We start from the raw sequence: 12147 nt of genomic DNA on the forward strand, positions 1-12147 counted from the left end.
GATCTGATGTAGAGCATGTTGTTGATAAAACAAGTACATAGACCTGAAGCAAGAAAAGTAAAATGTATTGATTTCCAGTCAAGAAAGTGTTCTAGAAAAGCATTTATTTGTCTCACAATACCCAAATTCAAATGCATAACGGATATTTGGTTGATGCCTAGGTGTTGACATCGTCGTCATCATCTGAGCTGGTGTCAGAGCTTAAACATTCCTGGCCCTCTTCCAGGAGTTCTTCCAGGTCCAGGTCAGGTTCTGTAAGATCCAGGTGAAGGTGTTGGAGATATGTCTGTCTCACTACAGCCTGGTGAGACTTCATCTCTGTAAGTTTCCTCTGGCGCAAACTTTGGAGTCCCTTCCTCCCTTTTGGTGACAGGTTCCAACAGTCACCTAAATAAATAAATAAGCTTATTTAAACATTTGCGCCCTCAACGGAAAACACAAGAGTAACCTAATTGAAACTGCTACTAAATTGCAAAAATGTAAAATGAGTTAATGGGTACATGCACACTTTTTTTTTTACCAGAGATTGATTGCTCCAAGACCTCGAGACGTCTCTTCAGGTATTCCCAGTGCTGCTTCATCTCTTTGACGAGGACCACTTCTTCCTCCTCCAGCCTCCGGATACCCATGACCTTCTCAAAGACCTTCTTTTTTGTGAGAATGTCAGTATCTGAAGCAAAAAGTTGTTTAACAAAAATAAGTACAAAAGACAGTTATGTGGTTAAGAACACAACATAATAGGAATACATTAATACAATGATAACATTTTGTAAAACTATTTTATCTCATAAGTATTAAGTGTTATTTCCTAATTGCCTTTGCCTCTAAAGTATCGAAAGTGGCTATTAATACCCACAAACCTTTTTCGCCAATTTCTATTAATTTTATCTAAAAGCAGTTAGGAAATAACTTACTGCTCAGGTGGAGTCAGGTGACTGAGCGGTTAGGGAATCGGCTAGTAATCGTAAGGTTGCCAGTTTGATTTCCTGCCGTGCCAAAGGACGTTGTGTCCTTGGGCAAGGCACTTCACCCTACTTGGGGGAATATTCCTGTACTTACTGTAAATCGCTCTGGATAAGAGCGTCTGCTAAATGACTAAATGTTATATAAATGCACTCAGGAAAATCACAACAAACAAACAAAAAAATGTTACACAGTGTTTAACGGTCAGCACAGTTCATCGCAAAAACATCATGAAATATATTACAATTTGAAGGAAACTTTAATTGAAGTAACCATAAGAAGCATGAGCGAAAAGTGCTGGACAACATTAAAAGCACTACTTTGATTTGCTCACTTTTATGACAATTATAGGCTACATACCAGATGTTGAAACGTGCCAGGGGAATATGTATTCCGGCTGGAAGATTAACTCCACTGACTCCACTCTTTCGGATGGCTGGACAAGTGTACTGTGTTCCAGGACCAGAGCAGCCAGCTTCCCTTTCTCCTCTCTTATTTTGGCTCTCATCCTGTGGCGACCCTTGTTTGTGTCTGAAAAACATTAACATAGACATGTGTCCTAGATTGACATTATGGCCATGGCTGGTTCCCTGGTTTCTTGAATCTTTTTCTCTAACAAACCATTCTGCCTATACAGCCGATGAGTCCTCTGCCTGATGCTGGCAGACATTTCCTCCATCTTCTTCTGCAACTCCACAGGTGCACCACTGTCCTCCACTGGTGCTGGTTAAGAAAAGAGAACACCCAAGTACAAACATGAGTTGAGGACAGAAAATACTTTTATGCACTTTCTTGCTAAACCCAGATCGACAGTCATTCATATGACATTTGTAGTCTATCAGCAGTAGTAAAATTATATAATGTTCATTTTGTGAACGGACATACCACTCTCAGCCCACTCCTGAACATCGGTCACCCATTGCAGTATTGTAGAGTTGTCAACTGACAGCTCTGTCGTTAAGGACTCCAGGCTGTTTATTTGTTGTTCCAGACTTTGCTTGGTCTAAATAAGGAACGAAAAACCCAAATGCTTATGCACTTTACGACGTATGACTAAAACAAAGGCTGAATGAGATGGTTGACCAACAGGATATATATATATATATATATATGCTTTATTGCATTGAGAACATTCCAAGGTACCTTCAGGAATCGTCTGCTGAGGTAGGAGCTCATGTTCTGGACCTTGGCTTGGTTCCATCCCATGCACAATAGTGTGATCATGTCAGTGCGAGCTGCAAAGGAACATTGGTCAGTGCAAGGGCATCCTCTAGAATGCATGTTGATGTGAAATAAGTCAATATGCTTACCAGCTTTTGACATATATTTAGTGGAAATGGCGATCCTGGAGAGGAAGGCGTTGGCCTGCTCCACTTCTTCTCCCAGGGTGCAGGCAGCATTCTCCTGGAACCCCCCACCCCATTTGATCTATTGGGCCAGAAGAAATGCTATATTATATCCAGTATATGTACAGATTATGTTAACTGGAACCATAACAAAGGTAAGGAAGTAAAGGTTTGGTTCAGTACCTCACACTTCATTCCATGGGCCTTTGCATGGAGGACAGAAAGAAAGGGCTTCATGCCTAGAAGATGTTGTAGTTCTGGGCATACTCTGCAGACCTTCTGCAAGTAGGGCCAGTACTTGCACATAAGATCAGTGCAGAAGAAAGTTGCAGTGTTGCCCAATTCCTTCTGCAAGTAGAGGGCATATGCATATATTTCCCCCCTAAACATATTAAGGCCTCTAAGGATTGTGCCATGCCTGCACACAGCCAGCTCAATGCCCTCTTCATCAAGCTTGCTGCTAGATTTTCTGGAGATCTCCTTAGCAGCAGCAAATTCAGCACCACCACAGACACCCTTTCCGGGAACCTTCAGATAAACACACACAAAATCCCTTAAAATGTTCAATGAAGGTCTACACAATATTTAAAATTCAAACTTGTAATCAAATAATAACTACGTCACCAACAGAAATGACTTACATGCTTGGTGGCCTTGTGGACATGGTCTACAAACTCTGACACCTTGCTGTCCTCGCAAAGGAAAACACCTTCCAAGTGCCCATGACTGTCCTGACTACACAAAGGAGTTCAATCTGTTAACAGATGGTACTCTACTACACAATGTTTATTACATTGTATTATTTCTATTAACGTGGAAGTGGAAGATTACTGTCCAGATACCTTAGGAGTTACCAGTAAATAGTTTGCATTACATACCTCCCTGCCTTCTTGAAACGATAATGCTTGCGATTGCCATCCACTGCTACCGCAAGCATTTCAGGAGTGCATGGAGGGCAGACAAACGGCTGCTCCTGGCACATCTTGTCAACCTCATATCTGCAGATGGCCCATTCCATGAAACTCTGGTGGAAAGTGTCTCCAGATATTTTACCACTCTGTTTCAATAAAAAAATATATCAGTGAATAGTCTGATACTATGTAGGTTATTTCTTATCTTATTTGTCCAAACATATACAATGTGTATAGTTTACCAGGCAGTGATGAATATATCCACTATTAGTGCCACACACGGTACTCACTCTTCCAAAGCGGCTGTTTTTTTTGTCTAGCATTGTGGTAAATGCCAGACGGGACAGTCCAGGTGCTGACATTTTTAACTCCAGGTATGACTGGAAAACGTCAACATGAAACAGGCTATTGAAGTTGACCGTCCCTGGCCAGTACCCACTTTGCACAACGTCTTCCAGCGCAGGTGTCCAGTGAGAGGCACAACATTGACAATGTGCTTCAGGGAGGACAAGATCATAGCGACCTAAAGTGGTAATAATGTCACAGGACATAATTTAATGGCAATATGTGTTTGTTGATATTCACTGCTACCTGCAAGAGTAGGCGTGTTCACATGTGAGATTAATAAAATGATTGTTATCCTTAAATGAAAATGTGTAAAACTCACCATTCATGGTCACTAAAACAATGGACCTCCCCACACTAACAGTCATGGGGAGCTGGCAGGTTTGGCAGGCTGATACCTCTAAAGGTAGAAGTTGAGCTACAAAGATATTTAAAAGACACAGCATGGGGATTGTGTATTAGTAATCTTGCATCTAATGTCCTAATAGTCATTGCATAAGTGCCTCAAGCCATATCCAACATTTTACAGTATTGACGTTAGATTACATTAATAGACATTTAGAGGAGGTTTCATGACCAAACACCTTACCTTGGTGGGTTAGGGAATATTGCCCGTCAGCATCCTGGCTGACAAATGAGGTGGGAGGCACAGAGTGGAGGTAGCCTGAGATCAGGGATCTCCGGTTGTGCAGAACATGTCTGGTGTGTTGCTCTTTGTCACAGGCCATGCACAGATACTGGTGAGGTAAGCACTCACTACACCTCATCACAGCCACTCCTTGCATACACCACTGGCAGGTGGTGGGCAATACTGCCTCATCTGACAGCATGCTGTTGATGAGATGCGGGCGGGACACTTTCCACCTCTCTGCAGAACAGGCATTTCGAATTCCCCAATCTTGTGCCTCTGTGTGTTTCTCACACTCAGGGGCTGCTGGCTGACCATCGAGTAACATTTCTTTGACCGCTTGAAGAAGGGAATCTGTAGATGAAAGAAATTGGTAGTACAGAACATTAACTGGAGAGGTATTTTTGAGTTTGGCATTACCTGTTCAAACTAAAATAAAAACATTTGTTACTCACAAAGAACTGATTCTTGATGATCCCTGTCCTCAACAAGGTCCTGTGTGTCACTGACAGTGTCCTTGCTTTTTTTCATTCCAGCCCTGGGTGCTGAGAGAACAATTATTCAGAAGAAATGCATCCTATAATGCTGCATTACTCCAGAACCTTTAAATATTCAACTTACCAGTTGAAGATCGCCTTTTCGTTGTTTGTGGGACTAATACTCCCCGCACATCTCTCTTTCTCCAACTAATCCTGAACTTGTTTTTTGGGGTCCTTTTTTTGTTCTTAGCCTACAAAAAGATATATGTAATTAACTGGAATAATGACCAAGTTAAGGTACTAGTGTACTGTTCACACAGTTTTAGTTTCATCATCATTATTACCGGTTCAGGATTAAGGTCCTTCGCATAAACTTGACCTTGTTTCAGAAGCTCCCTAAGATGAGCATCCTCAGCATCTTCCTTTGAAGCCATTCTATGGAAAAGTAAATTACAGGCCAACATATTACAATCTTAACTGATATCTTAGATAGTTGTAATATTTGTGTCAAAAAATAATTAAAAAAATGTAGGTCACTACACATATCAGGGGACTTCTATTGTATATGTATTACATATTGGTAGCATAAAGGACGGTCATAATATGGTACCTACTATTGTTTCAATGTTAAACTTACTTGATAGCAGAACTTTGGTTCTTAAAAGAACCGTTGGGGCGGGCCAGAAATGGCGGGCACAAAGAAGGACAAAAGGACAAGGCAGACAGACAATAAATATACAGTACAGGAAGACAGACAGACAGATGGACAACAGGCAATGAGACGAGAGGCAAACAAGTAGACAAATAGACTATGGAGGGCAATGTTAGAGAGAGATGACAGAGGAATCTGAGGAGACAGGTGTGTGTGTGTGTGGGGGGGGGGGGGGGGGGGGAAGACAGGTGAAGATATTGGGAAGGAGCAAAACGTACAATTAAAGAAGGGGAAGGTGCACACACACAGGGGAAGGACAGGGGAGACATAAATAGATATTATTAGTATTTTAAATGAATTAACCGAATGCCTTCATGAATACTCTGACTGACCACGCTAGCGTACCGTTAATTAGCCTTTTTACTAACGCATGGCTAACATGCATTTATTACCATGCACTTTCACAAACTTAAGCTACAACTCCACTTTGGAGCATCCCCATGGTTACCTTGAGTTTACTTGCTTAACTATTACATAAAATTACACATTTTTGGCATGAAAGGCTGCATTTACAATAAATAAAAAATAATCTGAACATCTTTAGCTGGTTACTTACCGCCAACTTCTAAAACAATGGACGTCACTTGTCAGCGCCGTAACCAAGGATGTCACATTTTGATTGACAGGCGATTGATGAAGGTCAAGGCGTAATTCCATACTGAAAATACTGACGATCCGTCCCGTTAAAATGCCATAAACGGGTGCTCACAAAACACTTCAGAATTGAGCTTTAAAGCAGAGAAAAATATGTAAATAGTGTACAGTAATATATATTTCATATTTGTATAATTTTTATTGTGGATATGAAGGCAGAATTTGAATTTGAATTTACGATAAGCTACACACATTTTAGGTGACATTTCGGGTGAAGCGCCACCTTGTGGTTTGGTTTTTCGTAACATAGTATACGAAATCGAGGGACACAAAAAGACGTACACTATGTTACGAATAGACTGTGAGGTCAGGTTGTATATTCACCAAGTTTCATGTCACCCATTGGAGCACTCTATCACCACCAACTGGTCAAAGTTGGACTTGTGTTTACACACGTAACTTTTGAACCGTATGACCGATTTTCAAAAATTAGGTACGGTTGGATTCCCTGAATCGAGACGAGTTCAACACACCCTATGACGTCAATTTCCGGTTATTTAGATTTTCTGCCATTTTGAATTTTGTGAAAAAATGTTTTTTTTGCTTCTCCTCCTTCAATTTTTTTCCAATCTTCCCCAGAATTGGCACACATCATCATCTAACCAACCCTCACAGAATTTATCAAAGGATATTTGATTTTCAAAACCTTTTGTCCGGTACAGCCAATCAAAATCGGCAACAAAGCAACCAAACAGCAAGTTGGGTCATATCACAGCAAATCTTTGAACCCTCGTCTGAGGATGTCCACACAATTTGGTGTCATGTGATCACTGGGCGTGGCCGCAGGAAGCAAACATGTGTTTAGGCCAATGACTATTGATTTGTTTGCTTTAAGTGATTTTTTTTTGTCTCATGATATTTTGGGACGTTCTGTGTGTGACTCCTAATAATCTGTGATAATAGCCAAATTGATGCGGCCGCCACTTTGAATTCATTAAAAAACGTTTTTTTCTCTACTCCTCCTACACATATTGTCCAATCTGAACCAAATTTGCCAGAGATTATCTTCAGACCAAGCCTCACAAAGGCCATCGCATGATTTTTTTCATTTTCAGAACCGTTTGCCCGGTATAGCCTATCAAAATGTGCCATTAAGCCAGCAAACAGGAAGTTGGGTCGTATCTCAGCAAATCTTTGATGGATTCACACCAAACTTGCTTTGTGTATTCGTTACCCTCTTCTGAAGTTGTCTAAAATGTTTTTTCTGCTTGCAGCTATTTTTTTTGATGTGATTTTTAAATTACTTATATAGCCCCTTTTGCACGTGCAATTCTGTTGATATGACTTATCAACTTATTTTGTGCATCATTGTCAGGGCCAACAGACAGGACTTGTAGCGGGGACTGGCAGAAGATTTGAATTCAGTTTGGCATTTTGTTTGAAATAAAATGACTGAATTTTACATGGAAATGCTGCCTTGTTTATGATTAGCTTGAGTTAGGCTACACACCACACAAATATACCCCTACAAAAAAGAAGTATGTTAAAGTATACTATAAGTATACTCAAATATGGATAGTACACTTTTAGTCCACTTTTGATATACTTTTAAAAAGTATGCTTAGAAAATAGTTCACTTTTGTAAGAAGTACTTAGAAAATAGTTCACTTTTGATGTACTTTTAAGACGTGTGCTTAAAAACTGGTATACATTTCTTCTGGATTAGGATGTGCGTTTTCTATTATTATACAGCAAAAACAGTCCAAATAATTTTCAAGTACATTACAGGTAACATTTTTTAGATCCATCTCATTCTAATTATTAATGTCTATGAAAATCTATTATGCATTGCACAATGAATCTTTTTTGGTATTGAAGCCAGTGGCGGTTCTAGCACATTGTGCGCCCAGGGCAAGTTTACCCACCCCCCCCCCCCCCCCCGGGAGGAAGAAATCGTGTGCCGCCCCCTACCCCGTCGGCCGCCCCTCGACAGCGCCCTCAGAACGAGCACCGCTACTACCTGGCTGCGACAAACGAAAACGAAACTGCTGCATGGCAAGCAGGGGTGCCTGCAGCTGCCTGAAAGGGGCGCCAATATGCCAATTCCCCACAAACTGAAATGATCGATAAGAGAAAACCGCGCAGAGATTTCTTTTTTTTTTCATGCACGTGCGCCCCCCACGTGACATGAAAAAATGCCGCCCCGGGCGGCTGCCCGGTCTGCCCGTGCCTAAAACCGCCCCTGATTGAAGCTATAACCTTAATTACTGCCAAAACATTCTGAATCCCTATAATCGTATACTAATAATTATTAATTGGAGTATGAATGAAAAAATAAATAAAAAGCTAATTGAGAAAGAAGTAGACAGAAGGGTTGCATTATGCATTTGAAGGTTATACTGTCAAACTGACTGAAGGAAAAACAACGTGAAATAATGAAAATAGTGTGGCTCATTGGCTTGTCAATTCCCATGATGCAAGGCGGTAAATAGTGTTAAAATGTGCTGATAAGTTTGCCGTTTGTTCGAAATACAAATGTAACTTAATGAATTTCGTTTTTTAAATGTGTCTGCTTAGAATGTAGTGTTTTGTTGCGGGGTAATTGTCATTGTTGTGTTGGTTTAACATTGTAACCATGAGTTAAATGACTGTTAAATTTCATAAGAACAGCTGGATTCTTGAAACGTTAATGCTTACGCAGTGAATAGCTTCTTTCAGCTAAGAATCTCAGTGTTTCCCCCATGTTGATTTTGTTGTGGTGGCCCGCCATGGCTAAATTTCTGCCGCCAAGGTATCAGAAATAAGGCTGTACAAGATTTTAGGCCGTCTATCAGCAGTGATTGTTAGAGTGTATGTCGGAGAATAGCAAGACACGCACTTCACAGCGCAGTTGAGATTGCGTGTGTGCATCTATGACAACTGTAAGTCTTATAACTTATGTTTTCAGTTCATTAAAGCCTGTTATTGTATTAGTCTACAGTTATTGCAAATTTAAGTTAACTGGTGATTTTCGTTGTTTGTATTCTTCCCCTGCTAGCATAATTGCATGCCTGTTGATTCGATAGCGATTGCTGCCCTTGCTCACGTTTGTGTTTTAGGTGCATTATTATGCTGAAGTAGTTTTAATTAATAGTGGGTATATTGTTATTATTTGCTAAAGAATGCTTAGCCTATCAAGATCAAATGAAGCTGACAATGTACATGCTTTCGAGTACCTTGATCGATAGGCTAGGCTACTGACCATTTACAATACGTTGTTAAGTCAATTATTAATTGGCAGCATATTTCTGCCATTTCGAACATACTTTAAGTAGCCTAACTGTATTGCTTTACGGAAAATGGGACAAAAATATATGCAATATTACATTTGTTATTAGACTGTTACATTAACCTACTCCAAAATATAGGGTTAGAACTTTATTTCGGTCGAGAGGGAGGGGGGGTCAGCCAGACCTTCCCCCACTGCTAAAAAAAATCCTAGGGGAAACACTGAATCTGCAGTGAAATGTTGCGAGGGCCCCGTTCTCGCCAAGTGACTTAAGATCTGAGGCGTTTGAAGGCCCCCTAAACATTTTTATACATTAGTAAGTAATAGTAAAATTAAATTTAGAAGTTTACTTCTTGACGTACTTACATTAAATGAAAGTGCATTTGAAAGTATTGCAAAGTATACTTTGAAGGTCTTCAGGAAGTATACTTCATGAACTGAAAGTGCACTACACAGGCTACTTTAGAGTATTCCAAAATATACTTTGAAGAACTTGAGGAAGTATACTTGATGAACTGAAAGTGCACTATACAGGCTACTTTGCAGTATTCAAAAGTAAACCTTGAAATACACTGTAAGTGTACTTTAAAGTGTACTAAATGACCTAAAAAGTGGGCCAATTCAGTTTATTTAGTACAAAAAAAGTATATAAATAAGTACACTGCTAGTATACTTGAAGTAAAAAAAGTGTGATATGAAAGTGTGATATGAAACACTTCTGAAATGTGTAATCTGATGATTATAGCTAGAGATAGCTAGCTAGCTAGTCTAGCTCTACTTTCGTAAACAGTGTACAGTAACGCTAAACGGTCTCCTATTTTCACAGAGGAGTTAGCTCTAGCTGTTTCCCCGGCAAATCTCTGCTATCTGTTACCAAAAGTGTTAGACCGTAAGTTAGAGCTAGAGCTAATTTGCGACCTTGTAGTCTTCCGTTCCAGATCGCTTCGGCCTGGGGAAGTAGCCTACGGTACTGTACAATACGAGTGGCAGGTATAACGACAAATTAGTTAATCCTACAGCTAATTTTCTACCTTTTGTCTTCCGTTCCAGACCGCTTTCGGGGTTACTTGACAATTTGTCTAGCCACCAGATAGTGCCGTACTGTAGTAGCCAGATATGTATATATATATTATTTTTTTTAACATCTAGTCAGCTTTGTTGTCTTTGCGCTGTTGGTTAGCTAGACTACAAAGTCATTCTTTACAGTCAAGTAAGTTAAATGTTCGGTTTACATAGTTACAGGCCTACACATTACAACAGATCAGAATGGTTTACAAAGATGCCTTTTTCACATTCATACGTTTCTGAGCTTGCTTTTAAATAACATAAAACATATGTATTAAAATGCTTTTATTAATCAACATGACCTACACCAGCTTGCAATCCACTTTTGGGTTGGGACCCACCACTTGAGAAACACGGTCCTACAAATAGACAAATCCATAGCTTACACGGGACCCTTTCAATACAGCAAAGATGGGTGTTCATTTTTGAATCATTTGCCCTTGAGAGGACTAATTAGTCGTTGAAGAAGCAGACTGTCTTCCTCATTTTGTGCAACCAACAAGTTGTTTAAAATCTGATTATAATTTACTTTCTAAGTTTCCTCCTGAGCGCTGCCTCTTTATTTGGCCTCCTTCTCTTCCAACCAACCAGTAGGCTAACACCACTCCTCCCGCTGAGTAATATATGTAATTTTACAAATATATATTATCAAGGGGACTTAATGGTCTTGGAAATGCAGTCATACACTTCAATGCTTTTGAAATATGTCCTATTGTGTTTACCTGTGTGTGAGACCTCTGCTGTCTGGTTTGCTGAGGTGGGAAGTCTGGAAAAGTATATCAGTTGCACATGGACAATCAGATATTGTGATTAGATTGGCCTACTTTAAACAAAATTCTCAATATAACACAAATTTAACAGGTGGATTTTTATTGACAGCTTGTCTGGGAAAAAAACACCATAACATTAAGCCAATTTAAGACTTGTATGTAAGTAATGTGTCACATTACTTTTCTTAATCCTATGTGTGTGTGGTTTGTTGCACTTCCACTTCTTGACTAAAACATTTTTTCCTCATTGGGGTGTGCTTGCCTTTGGCGAGCAAAAAACATTATTATCTCACATACATATATTATTATTATTATTATTATTTATTATTGTTTATTTTCGCACCCCTAAGGCTCAGTCAATATTTGGACTACATAGACAACGTCGATGTCAAAAAGTTTGTCTTGGTCTCGATTGTGTTGCTTCTATTTGGATTTACGTTCCGTTGCACAGTTTAGGAGGTTACAACATTTTTGTGGGGACAAAGTGCCTTTTGTCGACGAAGGGTAACCTGTGCTAGCTACGTCACCACACGTTAGCAACGACGCATGGCTACAACGTGATAGAGACTTTCTAGCTCGCAAATTGGAGCTTGGATTAGTGAAAAATACCACCCCCAAAAAATCACAACCATTTGGCTTTGTAGAGAAAGCGATTTCGAGTGGAACTGCAATCTCGCATTTTTGTTTTAGGTCGTGACAGTCTTTGAAATTCGAGCGATCGCAGGTCGCCCGTGAGACCGCCTCGTCTTTTAGGCGGCAGCCATGCTAGAAAGTCATACATCATAGTTGTATTTTTTGTAGCTAATTTCATAGTTCACTTTTACGACGATATGACTATTGTGAAAACAGCCAGGTGGTGAGATTTTAATATAGATTGCTGTAAAAATGTTGATTTGTTTGCTACGTGAGAGCCTGTCAGCCTCCATTGACGACAGCGTACTCTGTTGCTTAGCGACGTCAGCTGATTTGAAGCCAAAATAATGCTCAAAGTCTATGAAGTTCAACGTCTTTGGCGAACTATTTCTCTGCTGATCATCAATATGAATGGTAACAAATACATTGTAAA

General features: G+C 39.9%; 2 protein-coding genes across 6 annotated transcripts in view; both read right to left on the bottom strand.

The window, feature by feature from the left end:
• Positions 1-12147, bottom strand: part of LOC146260414 (uncharacterized) — a 67678-nt gene that overhangs the window by 17426 nt on the left and 38105 nt on the right. For 3 of the 4 annotated variants that reach the window (XM_084670022.1, XM_084670024.1, XM_084670023.1), the window contains one exon: positions 11034-11077. In XM_084670022.1, coding sequence (XP_084526148.1) covers positions 11034-11077 — 44 coding nt within the window. Of the gene's footprint in view, positions 1-10581; positions 10671-11033; positions 11078-12147 lie in introns of those variants that run through there. The other variant, XM_084670027.1, reaches the window with a different exon arrangement.
• Positions 88-7460, bottom strand: LOC146260416 (uncharacterized). Of its 2 annotated transcripts, XM_084670020.1 has the most exons (18): positions 5941-7460; positions 5310-5519; positions 5017-5107; positions 4815-4923; positions 4649-4738; positions 4155-4547; positions 3888-3983; positions 3511-3743; positions 3188-3366; positions 2951-3044; positions 2493-2837; positions 2274-2391; positions 2107-2198; positions 1849-1966; positions 1585-1686; positions 1324-1494; positions 521-670; positions 88-387 (listed from the first exon to the last, which is right to left on the bottom strand). In XM_084670020.1, the coding sequence occupies exons 1-18, from the start codon at positions 6039-6041 to the stop codon at positions 158-160; spliced, it is 2922 nt and encodes a 973-aa protein (XP_084526146.1). In that variant the 5' UTR covers positions 6042-7460; the 3' UTR covers positions 88-157. The 2 variants fall into 2 exon arrangements, with proteins under 2 accessions (XP_084526146.1, XP_084526147.1); XM_084670021.1 differs by lacking the exons at positions 5017-5107; positions 5310-5519; positions 5941-7460 and having other exon boundaries at positions 4649-4731.

This window comes from Hypomesus nipponensis, chromosome 13 (assembly GCF_054491055.1).
Source record: "Hypomesus nipponensis isolate SF chromosome 13, ASM5449105v1, whole genome shotgun sequence".
In the NCBI taxonomy this organism is placed as follows: Eukaryota; Metazoa; Chordata; class Actinopteri; order Osmeriformes; family Osmeridae; genus Hypomesus; species Hypomesus nipponensis.